Source organism: Macrobrachium nipponense, chromosome 24 (assembly GCF_015104395.2).
Source record: "Macrobrachium nipponense isolate FS-2020 chromosome 24, ASM1510439v2, whole genome shotgun sequence".
NCBI lineage: Eukaryota > Metazoa > Arthropoda > Malacostraca > Decapoda > Palaemonidae > Macrobrachium > Macrobrachium nipponense.
The window spans coordinates 29,402,466-29,423,396 of NC_061091.1; the positions used below are offsets into that span (position 1 = coordinate 29,402,466).

The following is a 20,931-nucleotide window of genomic DNA, read 5'->3' on the forward strand; positions in this document are numbered from 1 at the left end:
CCTGGTTTAAATACTGTAAACATGATTATTATTTTAATCACAATCACACTTCAAATCCTGGTTTGAAACTAGTGATTATGATTATTATAGTGAAGCTCATTATAAGCCATGTATTATTTCAAAAATGGTGATTATGATTTTGATGCTTTTGATAATGATACTTCAATTCTTGGGTGGACAACTGAAGATGATTATGATAGTGATGACAACTGGAATTCGACTCCTGATTTACAAATTGATGATTCTGGTTATAATAGTGAAGCTCATTATAATTCAAGTCCTATGTTGAAACTAGTGATCATAAATTATGATGCTGATGATAATGATACTTAAAGTCTCGGGTGTTAAACTAATAATGATGATTACCATGTTAATCATCATAATTCAAAATGCTTCGTGTTTGTACAAAAGTGATTGGAACAGTAACCAAACCCTCCTAGACGGGCAAGATATTCACCCAAACAATCCCTTCTTCGCGTGACCTGATATCGTTATTAATGAGGTAACTTCTTACTCCCTGAATCCATCAGGGAAGAAATCTGTTTTAATGCTCTCGTGTGTCACACGGTCACGCGTATGCAAGTCCGCTGAAGCTCTTAATCAGAATACGTAATCATATGATAATTGTTTATGCAAGAAGCATAATTGCTCGTCAGTCATCACGTCTGTCGTGAAACTCCCCTTGGGAACTGATTCCCCCTTAGGAACCAAGGAACAAAGATATATGAACAAAGATTGAGGAACAAAAGTCAAAGAACAAAGATTAAGGAACAAAGGTCCATGAACAAAAATTAAGGAACAAAGGTCCATGAACAAAGATTAAGGAACAAAAGTCCATGAACAAAGATTAAGGAACAAAATTGAGTTGAATATGAAATTTAGAACAGAGGCCAAGCACTGGGACTTATGAGGTCATTCAGCGCTGAAAAGGAAATTCACAGTAAAAGGTCTGAAAGGTGTAACAGGTAGAAAACCTCAAAGCAGTTGCACTAAGAATCAAGTGTTAGGAGAGGGTGGAAAGTAAGACGAAGAAAGAGAATATGAAAGGAGGTACGGTAAAAGGAACGAAAATGGTTGCACTGCATGAGATCCACTGACGGAACTACCCCCCTACGGGGATTAAGGAACAAAGGTCCATGAACAAAGATTAAGGAACAAAGATCCAAGACATCAGCTGATACTGAAGTGAACATTAACGACATGATGGATCTCAGTTAAAGGACGTCAGTTTATTTGTTCGAACTCTTTTGTATTTTTTCCTTATTACCTCAACCAACGAAGTGGGAAGGGAACTGTTGCTTCCCCATAGTGAATAGTGTATGTGTGCGTGTGTATGTGTTTAGTAGGAGTTCTCAGAACCACAGAATTGAATCTGATGAAACTTGGTAGATATATTCAAGTCATATTCTCGCCGTGATTAGATTTTGGGGAAACTCAGCTCATTCTTATTAAAAAATATCGGACATCTAAGAAACCGGCAACAAATGAATTCAACTCCATTAGACTACCACATGTGAAAGAAATGATGAGTCCAGCTGAATATTTTGCCAAACATCCTTCAGGGGAACACTCACTTTTGGGAAAGGTTGATAGTATTACAAATCTTGAAGATTTCAGTTTGAAGACAAAATTAACATTTCGTACTGTGGTGTTCCTAGTTATTTTTTGAAAGACTGCACCAATATGACCATCATATTAGGCACATATAGTTCAATATAACACAAGTATGGCCTAGAAAATAAAAAATACTCCTCTTAAATGAGTAACGCCGAATTTTAAATGTTAATACAAATGAAAATAAAAATCATATGTTAACTTGAAAGCGTTTAGTGATCCATACGCCAAGAAAAAGTTACAGGTCAAGAGACAGTTTCTCGTGCAACAGTCTGAAGACACCACTGCGCATGAGCGAAACTCTGCCAAGATGTCTGCCTGCAAGCTATAGTCAGGTCAACCCAGGTTAATTTAGGTTAGGTTGCGGACGCCCTTGGTGCTCTCTTTCTCCGAAAAAAGTTCTATGGATCCCAAGAGGCGTAGGAAGGCAACGATACACACTAGGAACAGAAGGAAATAATCAAATTTCTGTTTCATACCTCCTTAGGTACAAAACGGTCAAGATATATGCTCTAACCTGGTCAGATCAACCAAGGTGAATTTAGGTTAGGTTGGGGACGTCCTTGTGCTCTCCTACTACGAGGAAGGTCCTACAAATCACGAGAGGCGTAGAAAGACAAGGATAAACAATAGGAACATGAGGATATATTTTAATTATTATCTAAGACCTTCTCAGGGATAAAACGGTCAGGATATCTGCCTCTAAGCTAGCCAGATCAGCCTGGGTTAATTTAGGTTGGTTTGGGGACGCCCTTGGTGCAATCCCAAGAGGCGTAGGGAAGATAAGGATACTCAACAGGAATTTAATGAAACATTTTAGTAATTACTTGACGCCTCCTAAGGTTCCTAAAACATAAAATAGAGGAACTTGAGGAAACATTCCTTTTATTACTTGACACCTCCGAAGGTTCAAAATATATCACCAAAGGAAAATAAACTTTTATAAACTCACCTCCATCGTCTTCTCGACGTCCTTCGGGAGAGGACGCTTCTCGATCTCCTTCTTCAGGTCCTTGATTTCTTTGTTTTTGCTCTTCATATCATCGTTTAAGTCGTCAACCTGCAGAATTAAAAAGGAAGGTGTAGTTACCAAAAGCTTCTGAGACAGAGATGAAATCTAGTTCAGTAAAATCTGCGTGAATTATTACTTGTAAAACAGTTTTGTTTCTCTATTTAGGGAAATCCTTTATTACCAAATTTCATTCCTGTGAGATATTCCAATACATTTTTACAACTTTTTTTTCCTAGGGAAATCCTTTATACTGACTTTATTTCTTGATTGATTTTCCAATCAATTTTATTACTACTGGAAAGTTTATTCGTCCAATTTTTAGGGAAACCAAAGCTACTAAATTTCCTTCCTGTTAAGAAATTGTTCCAGAAATTTGATTACCGGTGTAAATTTAAATTTCTATTTCAGTCAATCTTTCCTTGAGTTAATTTCATGTGAGAAGGGTCTCTCATTCAATTCTCATCCCACTTTTAATATTTAAAGTATTGCATTTCCATCCCTGTCAGATTACAATCAGGAATTCTATCCAATCAAAGATACATTTTCATATTAACTGGAATGAGTTCATCAATTAAATTTTTATCCAAAAAAGAAGTCATCAATACATTTTCATCCATAATAGAATATTCCAATGAATACATTTCCATCCACAACAAAATACTCCCATCAAAAAATCTTTATTTAAACTGGAATACTCCAAAAAATTCTAATTCTCATTACAATATTCCCACCAATCAATTTTCATCCATAATAAAATATTCCTATCAATAAAGTTTCTCTCGTGTTCGAATATTCCCATTAGCCTGTTTTCCAAACGGAACAATTATAATAAGTTACGAAGTTTTACAAAATACAGCACTAATTAATATTATTCTATCCTATGTTCTCAGTGACTCTGTTCTTCGTTAATATTATTTACAATTCTATTCATTATATCAACAATTTGTACCTCGAACTCTTTCTAAAATAATCTGCTTTACGCGGAAATTCTGATATGAATATAATCTTTTTATCCAACCCTTTGGCAAAGATTACCACCCAACAGAAGATTTTCCCTTCAAAAAATACTCAAACCTACAAAAACGAATCATGAAATCATTTTTTTTACTCTTATTAAAAAAACTAACGATTATTTACAGTCCCTTTACGCACTAGTAATCTCTTATTTTTCAAGCGGATTAGCAACAACGAGCACCCTATCACCATCACATATTTTTCGAAATCTGAAAACAGCTGATCTCGTGATCCGGTTAAATGACTGAAAATTCGCAGGAGAAAAAAATGTATTTGTTGAATAAAATACATTCAATATATCCTCTTAATCCGATTATATATATATATATATATATATATATATATATATATATATATATATATATATAATGTATGTGTGTGTGTAATATAAAATACCCTAAGTTTCATACAAATTTTTATAGCAATTCCCATTATCACCATTATACGTACCTATTTACGTCGATAGTTTAATCATTCGTATTATCTTTATATATATATATATATATATATATATATATATATATATATATATATATATATATATATATATATACGATATATATATATATATATATATATATATATATATATATATATATATATATATATATATATATTCTTTTACCTGTGTCACCTGCTGTCATTCTGAAATCAAAGCTTTCCATTTAGCGTAAGTGGAGGAATTTGTGCTCTCTCTCTCTCTCTCTCTCTCTCTCTCTCTTCTCTCTCTCTCTCTCTATCTCTCTCTCTCTCCTCTCTCACTCTCTCTCTCTCTCGCTCTTCCTCTCTCTCTCTCAGGACTCCCTCCCCTCCTACCTTCTGCTGCATCCTGGAGAGTTCGGTGTGCTTCCTGACGTCGCCTCCGAAGACAGACCTCTTGGAGGAGAGCTCCTTCTTCTCTCTCTCCAGAACCTGAACCCGCTCCTCGAACTCCTTCACCTCCTGGACCTTCTCCTTCAGCTCCTTGTGCAGACGGTCGACCTCAGACTGAAGGTCGATCTCAACCCTCTTCGGCTCCTTCTTGGGCTTGGCGAGCTGGATCACGTAGGAGGCGTCGACGGAGTCGTCTTCGCTCTTGACCTCCTGAAGGGTAAGGGCGGGTGAGCGTCAGACGGGATTTTGAAAGGATTCGCGGGACAGGAATTTCGTCTGGTTGTTTTTCTTTGATTCTCTGATCACAGTTGCGAGCGATGGGTGGGAAGCGTGAATCGTGTTGAGGTATATAAGCAACTTCCTTTGGAATTTAACCATTATGTAAGAGATTACATAAAAAATGGTTATTATTATTAATATTATTATTATCATTATTATTATCATTACTGTCGCTTATTAGTAGTGTACCATTTGCCGATGTTAATATTGCTTTTTATGTATTTTACAGTCATTTGTAATCAATTTGTAAAGGTCGTTTCTTGCATATTCAAATTTCAACACGTACTTCAAAGATTATTATTATTATTATTATTATATTATTGAGAAGATTAACTACTATTCATATGGAACAAGCCCACCACAAGGTCACTGGCTCTGAATAATAATAATAATAATAAAATAATAATAATAATAATAATAATAATAATAATAATAATAATAATAATAATAATATACGCAAGAAAGAACTTTTACAAAATTAATTAAAATTACTGTAAAATACATAACTAATATTATTGAGATCGTTAAGTGGTTCATCACTGATAAGCGAGTGTAATATAACTAATAATAATAATAATAATAATAATAATAATAATAATATTAATAATAAGCAGAACATTATAGCCACAATCGATTCACATTCCCTGTTCAAAATCGACCCAATATTCAAAACCCTGACAAAGTAGTAATCACTCCACATAGACAGAAAATTAAAATAGACTCACAAAAACTCATTAAGACTATGTCATAATTCCTTTTGTAAAAGTGAAATCATTCTAATTTCTAACCTCTCTCAACTGAGATGCAACTCTGAGGTTAGTGGCAATTGTTAGGAATGAATTACAGAAGAGTTTTTTAAAATTCTGTTTAACTTAGCACAAGTTTTAAGGGAACTGCCTCTCTAACCTACGAAACTCAAACGTAACTGTTTAGTCATGAAATGAATTTAGTTTAGGTTTAGCCAGCATAAGATTTGACTTAGAAGAAGCATTATCATTTAATAAAAAATACAGAGAAATAAAAAAAAATATAAACTTGCTTTGAATTAATATATTGCAAAGCTGCCAATAGCAACCAAACTGCTTGGCAAAACTTTTAGCGTTAAAGAGTAAACACGAATCGTTATGTCATTCAGAGCAACTAAAAATTAGCATATTTGAAAATGGGAAAAAGTTAGGCTCAAAAACGAACAAGAAAAAGGAAAATTGGAAAAGAGAGATATGTGCACAAAATAAAAACTCATTTTCCTATGGAGAAATTTTCCACTATTCAAAATAAGCTATGATCAGATGAACACAGTGAAAGTTGGTTTTCTGCTTTTACGAAAGTCAGCATATACAGGGGCGAAGCGAAAACATAATGGCTGTCCTAGCGAAAGAAAAAACCAAATGGCTGTCATAGAGAGAGGAAAAAACAGAATGGTTGTCAAAAGAGAGAAGAAACTAAATTGGTTTTTGAGAATAATTAAAATGATTGTCAAAAGAGGGGAACAATTTTGGTCAAGAGGGGAAAAATATGGCTATTAGGAGAGTAAACAAAATGGTAGACGAAAGTAGGGAGAACAAAACGACTGTAGAGGGAGAGAAAACCAAAATGGCTGTAGATAGAGAAAAAAAAGATTGCTGTAGAAGGAGAAAACAAAACCGGAGTAGCTGATGATAGAGAGAAAGAAAATTAAATAGTTGTAGAAGAGAGAAAACAAAATGGCTGGTGAAAGAGAGGAAAACAAAATGGCAGATGATGGAGAAAAAGAAAAAACAAAATGGCTGTCGAAAGAAACACTAAAAATAGCTGTTAAGAGAAAAAAAAACGTCTACCAAAAGAGGGTTAACAAATATGTTGTCGAGAAACATCAAAATGGTTGTCGAGGGAAGAAAAAAATAAATTGCTGTGAACAAAAAAGTGTCTATTGAGATGATGAAAAATCAAAATGGCTAACGACACAGGGAAACACAATATGGCTTTCCAGTAAAAATAAAATGGTTGTGATGATAAAACAAAATGGAAGTTGAGAAAAAAAAAAAAAAAAGGCAGTCAATTCCTGCCGGGATTTTCGCAAAGGAGAAAGGAAACTTTCGCTAGTGTTCTCTTGAGAGAAAAAGGTTCAAATACAAAACTACAATCGACATAAGCAGTTGCATAGTTGCATCCATGACTCTGATATATATGCACATATATATATATACTATAAATGTAGGCAATCTCTCCTGCTCCTGATGCTTCATCTAATGGCGAACATTAGTAGACATTTAAATGGCAAAATGACAAGATGTTCCTAACAAGTGTTTTTTGAGTGTGGATTTTTTAGAATGGCTCCAAATGACTTCACTAGGCTGGAGAGACCTAGAAACCTAGAAAAACTGAGCAGGGAAAATTCTTGGAATGTGTCTTAGAATGTGTCTTAGAATGTGTCTTTTCTCTCTGAATGTTTTCTAATAAATAAGTACATGAATGATCAACAATTAAACTTGTTCAAGACCCACAAGCTCAGAAACTGCACACAATCAAAACGCCACGCTGCGTTTTGTTAAAAAAATTAATGGTCCGGAAATTTGTGAACCCAGAAACTCTGTAGGGTAAAAAATAATACATTTTGAATAGAACTTTTCCTACCATCATTTTGTAACATTTTTTTTGGAAAACCGAACGGAAAGGATTATGGATCACAAAACCCTGAAATACAGTGACTCTATGAGCCAAAAATAAAGTTTCAGTTAAACTGGTAGAGATATATATATCAAAATTCTGCAGTGTCCATTAAGAGTATTCTAGCTAGGAACAGATATAATAAAACAAGGGCATGAATCTAGATAGATAGACTATATTGTCAGCATATTTCACTGGGTACATTTTTGTCGGAGTTATAGCTGGTCTAGTCATTTCACTGGTCTTAGTCCATAAGTAGAAGTTGACGACAAATATGACACATTCTAATTTACAAAAGGGACATCCACACTTACCACAAAGATGAAACCAGTTGATTAAGCCCGTAAAGTCTGCTAAAATTGTTTCCTGTTAATGGTAAATGAATTTCTTTTAAAATAAATTTGTCTCATTTTATTTTAAAAGACGCTAATTTATCATTAACAAGAAACAATTTATGGCAGTGACAACAGAATCAATAATTGGTTTCATCCGTGTTATAAGTTTGGTATTCACTTTTCTTTGTCATCAACTTCTACTTATAAACTAAGACCACCAGTGAAATGACTGGGTTACCTATACTTCAGACAAAAATTTGCCCAGTTATATTATTTGACAAAATATATATCTGAATATCTCCCATTCTGGAAAGTTACTTTGACTAAAAGTTTTCTTCCTAAAAGTTTTAAGCTCAGCTTGTCCAGTTTATTTCTAATAACATGTGACATTTCGTTTCAAAAAAATGAAACTACTTTTAATCTCGTTGGTTTCCAAACTGTTTCTCATCTGTAATTTGTAGGGAAAATTGTGTTAAACAGCTTGTATAAAGAAACGGATTCAAATGACAGACTACTCCACTGGTAAAGCTCCAACAAAGCTCTACTGAAATAGAAGAAAAATGAAAAAAAAAGATGGAGACAGAGAAAAAAACACAGAAAAAAAGACACGCACAATACACGTCAAGCACCACCAAGCTTCGTTCACGGGACACGTCAATATCAAGTTAAGAAAAAGAAAGTGTTTTAAAACTCTCTATCATTAAATACTCACTTCGCTGGAATTGTAGAGGTCTCCCTGATAAACAGAAATTGGTTGGTTGTCAACAAATTCATTCATTTCATCATAAGATAAGAGAATTAATATAATTAATACAATTTGCAGGCATGGGTAAAAGCCTCTAAATAAAACATACTCAGGTTTTTTTTTTTAAATCTACCTCCGGTTTGCGGATGGTAAACTTCCATTGTTAGGTTTAAATAACTTTTTCCAAAATGTTTACTATGAAGGGAACATTATGATTAATAGAATAAAATAAAGGAAAATAAATCAAATGGGATAAATTATTCAAACCTTACGAATGCATCTATGTATACATGCAATGTAAGAAAATAATAATATATTATTCACTGTATATGCAAATGCATACATACATACATCCAAGAAAGATATACATTAAAATACATTTTATATACAAGGGGCAGATCAAATGAATATCTACGGGGTAAGGTTTATGATTAAGGTAATCAGAGCAAGAATTAATGAAGTGTAAATATAACTAATAATAAAATTACAAAATGAAAATAGGAAGGAGGGAGATATGCAAATTAATGAAGACTTACTCTTAAGCTTAATATGTTCTTCCTCGGCTTCTCCTCTTTCGGAGCTTCCGAAATGTCCCCGAGTTTGGAGCCGGTGGTCTTCAGCCTCGAGGGCGGCTTCGGAGGCTTGGCCTCGGAGGAAGAAGTCGAGTTAGAGGAAGAAGAGGTAGTGGTCGATAAAGAGGACTTCTTGCCCTCGGCTATCGAGGACAAGGACGACTTGCTTGGAGTAGAGGAGGAGGAAGAAAAGGACGTCTTATTCTCCAGAAGGGAGGTAGACAAGAGAGACGACCTCGGCTTAGTGGTAGCAGAAGTGGTGGTTGAGTCGGTCGAAGAAAGTTTCGTTCTGTAGGAGGATTCCTCGGAGGCCTGATCCTTCAGCTTCTTGCTCTCCTCCTCCTCCCGCCTGACGGTCGACGAGGTCGAGGTCGTCCCTTGCAAGGAGGACGTTCTGGCGAGGGGCGGCCTAGCCGGCGACTTGGTGCGCATGGCGAGGTAGGAGGAGAAGGAGGAGTAGGGGGTGGAGGAGGAATCCGTGGTCAGATCCGAGGAGCTGTCCCTCAGGTCGCCCAGGCTCCCGAGGTCGCGCGTCGTCAGGGATTTGGTGCTGCCGTACAGACGGTGCAGATCTGCAGAAGGCAGGAGGGAGAGTCAGGTCAGGTCATGGCGGGACAGTTTTTGACACGAGGGAGGTTTTCAGAGAATATTTGACAGGTTGGAGGAACCTCTCAAACACATGGAGGATGTTGGGGAATATAATATAAGAAGCAAATATAAGATTACCTTTCCAGCTTATTTCTCTAAAAACAATATAATAATAAATATAAAATGCAGAGATAAAAACGTTCTAGGAGCGTGAATGAAAATGGATGAATATTCTTTTACTAACAATTAGAAACAGATTCTAATCCACATGGTTCACTTTATTCCTCATAAAAAAGTAATAAAATGTAGGGCTGACAATGTTTGAGGAGCATGAAGGAAAATGGAGAAAGGCTATTTAATAATAATTCTAAATGTGATAGAAATAGATGCTATTCCACATAATCATTATCTTCAATAAAAAAAACACAAGAAAGATATAAGAGGTGATGGAGGACAGAAAGCTGGACTAGATGAGATTGGGCTTGATACCAGCATCGGTAATTTCCCATCGGGGAGCCCTTGCGTGAAGAGACCTGGTGTGAGTTTTGAATAGGCCTAGTGAAGATCTCTATTTACTAGACCATCAGGACATTTATTGCTAAGTTAATCTAAACTTAAAACTACATAAAAATATACGTTAATCATTCGTTGTCTGTCTCTGTGATGTTTAAAGAAACCCCTTACCTTCCCTGGAAGACCGAATTTGCTCCTTGGCTTCGTCGACGGCTGCGCGCAGGTCCTGCGCAGACCAGGAAGTAGGCCGCGCCTTGTTCCATGACGTCAGTCTGAAATAACAGTTGCCAGAATGAGCACTCTCCTACTAGATGCAACGTGAACATGACACAGTCTCTTTCTGTGAGTGAATAGTTTCTGTCTTTCTATCCGTTTATCTGTCTCCTACGACAGAATTTTAACGTTACGTCTGTTAAGCTTTGCGCAAGGAAAATATATTTCATTTTGCTTGTAGTTAAATGAATTATGAATATATGTGAACATCGAAGTTGATAAGAGGATATTCACACACAAAAAAACGACTCTACGAATTATATAAGACTGAGTTGTTACTATGCAACTTTGCCATTTAAACGTCGAAGAAAGTCCCAAATCCGAGAATAACAAGGAGTCACTAATGACACATGAATGGCGTAATGCACAACGTTTAACGGAATCAAATTGATTTATAAGTCAATAGTCAATTTGTCAAACTCGGAAATGTGGAAGACTGAAAATGGAAAGCTCCCCAATACGTTTTCTATACAGAGATTTAATGGGGTGAACTTACGTATTTGGAGTCATGGTGAGTTTTTACAAAATATTTTTTTAAGGGGGCCGGGGAATTCATTTGTAGAGATCTGAATGTTGTGGATATTTGTAAGGAAATTTCGATTATATATAATGGAATGTTTTCTTGGTTCAAAAAAATACCCAACTTGTGTATATATACATACATACTTATATATATATATATATATATATATATATATATATATATATATATATATATATATATGTATTACGTAAATGTTCACATATATCATAAACATTGTTAATAGCAAATAACTTTTTAAAAAAAATATAGGATACATTTAAACTTGAATAAGTAAAACGAAAACAGTGTTATTAAGCTCATGAAGAATATATGTACAAAAAATAACAAGTTTCCTGAAAACCAGCAAGAACACGATTCACAAAAATATGATTCTTCTGAAAAGGAAAAATGAATGAGAGGCCTCATAAAAACCTTAGTCAACAAAATGTTCCAGTTATTGGTAAATTCAGAGCATAAGCAATATAGATGTTAAAATTGAAATCTGTACCAAGCTGTCAATGCGTTAAGCTCATTACTAATACCAATTGTAAGTCCAAGAAGGCGTTTAGCTGTTATATGTTTCAGCAAATCTAATTCATATCCTTCGTTAATTCTTCTATATTATTTCCAAGATGACATAACCCTACCTATACGCAAGGCCTACAGAATCGTCAAGCAAGACTATATGTTACTCTAAGTTATATTCTTGTCCACTATATACAACTTACATTATAAGGCTTATGATACGCATACATATCAACAAAGCAATATTATCAAAGCTAAGCAAACCATCTTTAGGATCAGTGGAGGTGTAGTGTAACCAAATTAGAATTAAAATGATAAAATCTAAACTTACATTTTCTTAATATTATACCTATATATATATATATATATATATCTATATATATATATATATATATATATATAGATATATATATATCTATATACGTATATATCATATATCTATAGATATATAATATATATATAGATCCTATATATATATTATATATATAGATATATATATATATATGTATATAGATATATATACATAATATATATATATATAATATATATATATATATATCTATAATATATATATATATATATCATATATATATATCATTATATATACATGTATATTACAGTGAAACCTCAGCTTGATGGACCTCATTTTAGCGGATTTTTGTCCTCATCAGCTATAATATTAAAATCATTTTATCCTTTGCTATCATCTAAATTGTTACAAATTTTTCAAAATAAATCTCCCAAACTGAATGTTAAGTGTTCAGTACAAGTTCGTTTTGGGTAAGAACTATATGTGACATTGCTTTTAGCTGTACGAGATCTGAAAAATATTCAAGTGCTGGCAATAATATTGGTTCGTCGTCACTTTAAGGGCCTTTGTACTTATCGTGAAGTCAGAATGCATGAGTGTCTGTTGCAGGTTAAAAAATAGGTGTCTGTAAGCACGGGCTATAATATAGGGTCTTTGGTATTGTAACAGACTTTACCGTGAGAATGTCTTGAATAAGGCATTTTGTGTTTGTGTATATATCTATATATATATATATATATATATATATATATATATATATATATATATATATATATATTATGTATATATTATGTTATATATATGTATTATATATATATATATATATATATATATATATATATATATATATATTTTATTATTTGAGTTACAAATGTCCTTTAATATCTAATTCGCTCTACCTCGGAATGGATATATTTTCACATATGTATACCGAAGGGGAATTTTTTTAGTTGATAATAATTTCGTCCTCTCGCGGGTTCGAACCAACGTCCAGTGGAGAGAGACGAAATCAAGACGTCAGTGACGTTATCGATTCGGTTAACTTGATTTCGTCTCTGTCCGCTGGATGGTGGTTCGAACCCATGAGAGGAAGGGAAATTATTATCAACTAAAAAAATTTCCTTTCGGTTTACATATATGAAAATATTATCCAATTCCGAGGTAGTGGATTGATATTAAAGGAGATTTGTAGCTCGAATAATTTATATGAATCACGGTGATGTGATAATTATTCATATATATATATATATTATATATATATATATATAAAATACATCTGTGTGTGTGTATGTGTGTATGTATTAGCTAAGTAAACCATTCGTAGGATCAGAACTATGTACAACGAACTTGTTAAGAAGATGGAGTTAACTAAAATCTTTTCATAGCTACCTTTGACTCGTGTTATTTCGTTATCTAAATGACTTTGTTACTTATCAGATAGCCAGACAGCAAGTATGTTTGTTAAGTTGAGGTAGAACCTTGTGTATGTGTATATATATACACACACACAATAACAAGCTAAGTAAACCGTTCGTAGGATCAGAACTATACATGTATAACAAACTTGTTAAGAAGATGAAGTTAATAAAAGTCTAAAAATTCCTCAGAGCAGCCTTCGATCTGACACACACAGGTCATTCTACAAAGCACATCCCTGGCCACTACTACTTGACTTGACGGTGGTGTCCCTCACTTTGAGGACGAAGAGGAAGAGCTCCCCCCGCCCCCCCTCGAGTCTCGGTCCTTGGAGGAGGAGGAGGAACTGGGATCCTCGTTGACACGCGCCAGCATTTCGGCCGTCATGTCTGAACGCGACCTTTTGTAAACCTCGTATTCCTCCCGTGGGCTCCTAGGGGGCGACACAAGGGAATCCCTGGAGGAGGAGGAGGAATAGGGCGGCTCCTTCGCCCCTTCGTCATCTTGTCTCCGTATGAAGGTGCTGGGGACACACACACGCACACACACACACACGCACAAACAGGAACAAACACACACGACGACAAACGACATCAAACCGTACGGGCGTGGGGTGTGGGTTGGTTGGTGAGAGGGAGAAGAAAGGTTTCAGGTTAGAAAGCGCGTTTGGAAAGCGAGAGAAAGTTCTGTTATTGAACACGTAGGTTGCTGGGCATATCTTTAGCATGATTATTTTAATTATTTGGACAGGTAAATGTTAACCAGCTGGCATGGACCTGCCAGGTGCAAGCAATAGGTCATTATCCTGAAAGGTGTGGTACGTCACCTACGCAAATTACAATGACCTTTTCAAAGGTCAAGTAAGATTTTAAACATTTTTAACATAATTGACGAATATGTTAAAGGGCTTATTGACAATCATAATATTGAGTTCGTACGACCAGTAACTAATCATGAAACGTATTGTAAAATCTTTATATAATTTACAAATATGAAAAAGGCCTCCTTTATCATCAAAATATTGAATTCGTATGATTAACACTTAATCATTACACTTCCTTTATTCCCGCATACTAAAAATAATGTAAAATGAAAATAAAATTCTTGCCAGTGATCTCGGACCTAGTAACATAAAACGTATTTCATTTTTGGTTACTGTAATAAAATTGCAATAAAATCCTTGTCTGTGATCTAGAAATTAGTAACAACATATTTTATTTCTGGGCAATAAAACGAAATAAAATTATAATAAAATTCTTGTCTGTGAGCTGGACCTCAGTGACATAACATTTTATTTCCGGGCAATAAAATGAAATAAAACTAGAATAAAATTCTTGTGTGCGGCCTCGAACTTAGGATCAGTTTTGGTGTAGAAAATTTAAATTTATTTTCCCTCCATAAAATAGAAAACAGCTCTTCGTAGCAACGAGAGCTTTTTAAAAGTTACTTCTATATGTATGAAAAAAACTCCTCACAATAAAATAAATATTTCATGTCACTTCAAAACATGTTTTCTCAAAAGAACAATCAGGTATTATTGCTCAAAAATACAAAGCAACTAGTGATGGTAGCTAAACGTTTTTAAGCCGCAAAAATCTGATTAATCCCTACAACGTTTTCAGTCTAAAATATTTTTTACTAATAACCCACAAACGTAATAGGCATACTAACGCCTTTACAAAAGTATAAAACATTTGAGTTTTAAATATCCAGTAATCCTGCGAGTTCTCTCTTTCATGTCAAATGAGTCGGAAAGACTCTAAATTGCATCAATTCGTTGTTGGAAATTCATTGTTATAAAAAATACAGCGAATGCGATTTGTTATAAACGCAAATTTTGACATCAAATAATAATAATAATAATAATAATAATAATAATAATAATAATAATAATAATAATAATAATAATAATAATTATAATAATAATAATATTGAGTTATAATTCCTAAAACTATGCGATTAATAATAATAATAATAATAATAATAATAATAATAATAATAAATAATAATAATAATAATAATAATAATAATAATAAAATGATAATAATAATAATAATATCAGTGAGATATAATTCCTAAAAATACTGACACAACTAACAAGTAAACAAATACTATTATGGGGAGATATAGTTTAATATATTTAAGATTGAATGAGACTAGATATAATTCTATGAAGGATGTACGTATATGGATTTTGGCTTTGAATTTCTCTACTTAATGAAGCACGGAAATGAATAAGATATAGAAGAAATTTAATCATTTCCTAATTTAAAGAAAATAGCCCAAAAAAATCCAAACAAACAGCCTTCAAGATGATGTAAGATTATCTTTAAGTTAAGCATGAAAGTTACTCAGCAATAAATTTGGGAATATAGAAAGTTGTTAAGTAAGCATAGATATTTTTTTTTTTTTTTTTTTTTTTTTTTACAAAAATATTTTCGGAATTGTTACGGACTCGGCAAAGCAATTTTAGCCACCACCCGGCTAAATAAAAATCGATTTAGCAAAAAATATATGATAAGAAATACGAAAATATAAAAAGAAGAAAATTAGGAAAAAGAAAACAATGAAAAAAGAAAATGTGAACGAAAGGAAACAAGATAAAAAAGTAAGGAAAAAGAAAATACGATAATAGAAAATGCAAAAAAAAAGGAAAAATAGAAACTAAAAAAATAGAAAATGCAAAAAATAAAAAATAGAAACAAAAAAATAGAAAATGCAAAAATAAAAGAAAAAATAAAAACTAAAAAAATTGAAAATGCAGAAAAAAGCAAATGTGAAAAAAGAAATTACGAAAAAGAAAAAATTCTAAAAATAGAAAATGCGAAAAACAAACATCGAAAAAAAAATAATTAAAGAACAAAAATTAGTGCGCATATTGCAGCCTTTAGCGTTACAGCCATACAGAGAATATGTTATTCGAAAGTAACCCCTCTTCAGTTTACAGTTAACACTTAACAGTTACGGTTACCAAGTGGTTACGAACGTCACAAAAACGCACGTTAACGTCCTCTCTCTTTCGTTACGGATCGAGTAGCAATGGTGAGGCAGCAGAAAACATTAACAGTCGCGTTTTATAAGGTTTACTTGCTGTGACTTTTTCCATGACTTTTCATGAGACTGAAGCAACGTCGAGAGCAGAGGTCCTTTGTTATGTACTGCATAAATTCTAATAATACGTTACTTAACTTTATTTAATTATAAGGAATTTAATATGACGTAGGACAGAATCCAATTGCACAAATCATATGAATTAATTTGTCTAAAATTTTAAATGGCCTAATAAAAATTCTAGATATTTGTATAATAATTAATCAATTAATTTTCATCAAAACATCAACATTTGCAATAAATGCATGTTGTGTATACAAATTTAAACATTTTATATCAATAAATGAAATGGAGTGAATAATAAATTGAATAAATACAAACAATGAATGAAACAATCAGGTGTCAAAATGTTGACCATGTATAATCACAATACTGAAGTCAAAGACAATAAATCAGGATACTCTCGCGAAAAAATTTAGACTTAAAAGAAAAGGAAAAAAAAATTTACAAGGTATTTAGATCAGTAAAACCACATTGCTCGACTGCTCAGGAGACCATGTTATTCCTGTGTTACTCTCGAATGTGCTATCAACTTTTTGAAGGCAAACCTGGGACAGTGAGAACTATTATAAAACGATAATTCTGTTTTGAAGAATTTTGTTATTGATGGCAACTCATTCAACAATAGTTGCCATTTAAAGAATCTTATCATAGTTGGCAACTTTGTCTTAATAAAATACCAGGTAATGTTCAAATAATCTGCCTAAATAATCTAAATAACATATAAAATAATGTTACTGTACAAAAATCAAAACAATATCATCACGATATCATATATGATTTCTATTTAAAATAAGTCCAGCCACCTACGAATGATATAAATGATATAATACTACGGTTGCCACACAATGTTGTAGCCTGGAAACTGTTGGCAGTCATGCCATGAAGTGGGTGTGGCTTATGAAATGGGCGTGGATTATTTATTGGCACGAAGTGAAACAGAACAGAACTTTAGCTACAACAATTGTCATAAAAACAAGAAAATTTGTACGAAAGATTTTCTAAGCACTGTAAATTAAATCTGAATAAATATTCCGAGGAATGAGATCAGAATTAATATAATAAATCTGCCAACAAAAAGGTAAATGGCAACTGACTCCACTTGCGACAGAGTTGCCTTGAATTATTTTTTTTTCTTTATCACAGAGTTGCCTTGAATCATTTTATATCTTGTCATATAGTTGCTTAAAATCATTTTTGTACTTTGTCATAGAGTTGCCTTGAATCATTTTTGTTTCTTGTCACATAGTTGCCTTGAATCATTTTTGCTTTTGTTTTTTCTGTAAACTGCCTCACCATTGGGAATATCTCATGCAAGTCCTGTAGGAAATTCCAGAAGGATAAGGGAAGGAGGAAAGCTGGAGAGTATAAATCTTGGATTAAACAGAAAAAGAGAAAACAGAAGATCAAATGAGCGTCCAAGGAAAACAACCCGTATTATAATAGATGAAAACACGTCCAAAAAAATATATGTAACATTTTTGAAACACTTCATAGTTGGTGGATTGTCCTATTTCTCCATCAAATTGCCTTTGCAAAATCTGGCCACATGGTTGACAAAACTGGTCACGGATGTGTTAATTTACAAACTCCAGTGTCAAAAACGCTCAGGTGCCCTTTTGGTAATAAAGGAAAAATAATAAAAATTGCGGGACAGGAATAAAAAAATATGACATAAAAATAATCTCTCTAAATACTGAATCATCATAGGACATGTCGCAAACTACTTATGCCAGCGTAAATACAAGAGATTTTCAAATGGCATTCGTGAATTCAGAGACCATTTTATGATTAAAATGTCTCAATGTAAACAGACTTCCCATCTCAAAAACATTAGTTTTGAGGATTTACATTTATAGGACCATGTTTCGGGGGCTTGGTTCATTCCATCTGCCTTTTCTATAATGTTCCAGAACACCAAATAATTTGAAGTTTCTACCAAAACCATGAACTTTACGTTACATAACCAGGGAAATCACAGATTTATTGTAAATTATCTAGTGCAACAACAACTTATAACCGCTTTGAAAAATATTTAATGAACAGAGGTTTTGTAATGAAGTACATAACAAGATGACCTCTTAAAAACATGGAATCTTTTAGAGTTTGTGACATGACCCCACGTGACCCAGGGCACCAAGGAAATGACAATTCAATTACTTTTTCAAGTCTCAAAAAAATTACTCACCTTCAAATTTACTGACGAAAACAGTATTCCAATGGGGCCCTTATGGACTGACTGCCTATGGCTCTTATTGACTGACTGTCTATAGTTCTTACTGTTTATCAAATGTGATTCACGTCATCATAACAGAAATCAACGAGAAAATGTATTGCCTTATAGAAGACTAAAGTTCTGAGCAAATTTGGTAAATGAATAGATTATTCATACACAAAAATATCCACCAGTAGATTGAAAAAATCTTGGGCAGCACTGCCTTCATGGGTAGTGAACTAACTACATAAAACTACATAAAACCGGGCATAAAATCTTATAGATTATTCGGAAGAAGTATTATGTATAAACTTATTTTAAAATACTTAAACCTTTGTGGACTACATGCAACAGTAACCTGAAAGTTTATGGGCTACATACCACAAAACCTTTAATGTTTATGACCCAGATATTTACAACAGCAACTTAAATGTCTGTAGTCTAATTAAAATATTAACTTAACCTTTGTGGCCTAAATAGTAAAGAAAGCAAACAGATGTCCTCACTAAGTTCAAAATATAGAACCTACGTAATCCTACAAAATAAGATGCACTCATAGGTAAAACTAATTACTTTCACACTTGAGAGAATTACAAAACAATGCCCACAAGTAAAAATAACTGATTACCTAAACTAATTGATCACCTTAAAGTAACCTTAAAAAATAAGAAAATTTTCCTGACTTACTTTGTACTGCTGTCATAGCTGCTCAAGGAATTGAGGGAGGTGTTTGATCCAGACTGGTTCTTCACGCTCTGGTGGTCATTGTAGTCCCTGAAAGAGTGTAGCAAAGGTCAGAGGTCAGTCATTATAGTCATCAGTATCACTATCATTAATGACATTATTGTTTTTGTGGGCATCATCATCAGTAATTGTTTTGTGGTTCTTTACATTCATCATCATCATAATAATAATAATAATAATAATAATAATATTAATAATAATAATAATAATAATAATAATAATAATAATAATAATATTGTTAAAAAGAATGGCAGAATTAAGCGAGTTGATTTTATATATTGTTTTTTCTATTTTCCTTACAATTCGCTTCTCAGGCTCAGCGATGTTTCTGAGTAACTGACCAATATTCATATTGGGAATTTTCAAAAATCATAAATGCTGAAGGTAATCTTTTATTGGAACAGGATATCAGGTCCACGAGGATCAAGCAGGGGTCGTCGTCAGTGCTGGTATTATTCCGTAGGCGTAGTTCGTTCGGGGCCTGGGTTCGTCTTCGGTTTAAGGGCTGGTATTGGTGCTGGTATAAGCTGGTATAATCTGGTATTACGTGACGTTTCGACCTTCTCGCAGGTCATCCTCGGACGAGTCGTTGAAGAGACTGTAGCAAGAAAGTCTGTGGGGCGGTATTTATAGCGGCTCGGACCTAGAGTTGCATTCTCATTGGTCGGGCCGGTCTTGGACGAAGTCGTGGATCTCGACTTGAAGGTCTCGGGGATTCTCTCGTGCGAGCGCCACAGTAGTGTGCCTGGGGATGAACGACAGGAATTCCGTCCGTAGCAGGAATCCTGTCATCCCGTGGGGGCTCCTGATTATCTGGTATTGTCGGGGGGTCGTTCGCTGCTCTCCGGGCGGCGGTGGGAAGGAGAAACGTTTCTTGGGTGATGTTAAGATTTGGTTTCTCCTTGCCTATATGGAGGGCTCCTAGGAGGCGCAGACGTCGGGGATCCGTTGTCTGACTATTATTTCGATATTAGGAATAATATCATTTCTCTTTATCCGTTTGTTATGAGCAGTCATGGTGTGGTTGAAGATGGCTCCTTCTTGAGCGTGGCAGGAGATTCGCTTGGAGAAACGCATGGAGGTCATACCGACGTATTTGCCGAGGCATCCTCGGACGGGCATGTGTAACGGTAGACCACACTCGTCTTCTTCAAGGGATCCTGCAGGGGCGCCGAAGGGTTGTTTCTCATCACCAGGCTGCTCGTCTTCTTCGTTTTATAATATATAATTAACTTAATATTTTTGTCTGGGTCGGCGGGGCTGACGTTCATCCTCAGGCACACTACTGTGGCGCTCGCACGAGATAATCCCCGAGACCTTCAAGGCGAAATCCACGACTTCGTCCAAGACCGGCTCGACCAATGAGAACGCAACTCGTCCGAGGATGACCTACGAGAAGGTCGAAACGTCACGTAATACCAGATATACCAGCTATACCAGCACCAATACCAGCCCTTAAACCGAAGACGAACCCGGCCCCGAACTGAACTACGCCTACGGAATAATACCAGCACTGACGACGACCCCTGCTTGACCTGGACCTGATATCCTGTTCCAATAAAAGATTGCCTTCAGCATTTATGGTTTTTGAAAATTCCCAATATGAATATTGGTCAGTTACTC

The 20,931-nt window shown here is 34.3% G+C and overlaps 1 protein-coding gene across 1 annotated transcript in view; it reads right to left on the bottom strand.

The window, feature by feature from the left end:
* LOC135202599 (trichohyalin-like) overlaps window positions 1-20,931 on the bottom strand; it is a 201,827-nt gene that overhangs the window by 96,701 nt on the left and 84,195 nt on the right. The window contains exons 3-9 of the mRNA XM_064232112.1: window positions 19,252-19,338; window positions 13,516-13,671; window positions 10,363-10,463; window positions 9,055-9,662; window positions 8,486-8,509; window positions 4,457-4,723; window positions 2,567-2,674 (exon numbers count right to left, since the gene is read on the bottom strand). Coding sequence (XP_064088182.1) covers window positions 2,567-2,674; window positions 4,457-4,723; window positions 8,486-8,509; window positions 9,055-9,662; window positions 10,363-10,463; window positions 13,516-13,671; window positions 19,252-19,338 — 1,351 coding nt within the window. The remainder of the gene's footprint in view (window positions 1-2,566; window positions 2,675-4,456; window positions 4,724-8,485; window positions 8,510-9,054; window positions 9,663-10,362; window positions 10,464-13,515; window positions 13,672-19,251; window positions 19,339-20,931) is intronic.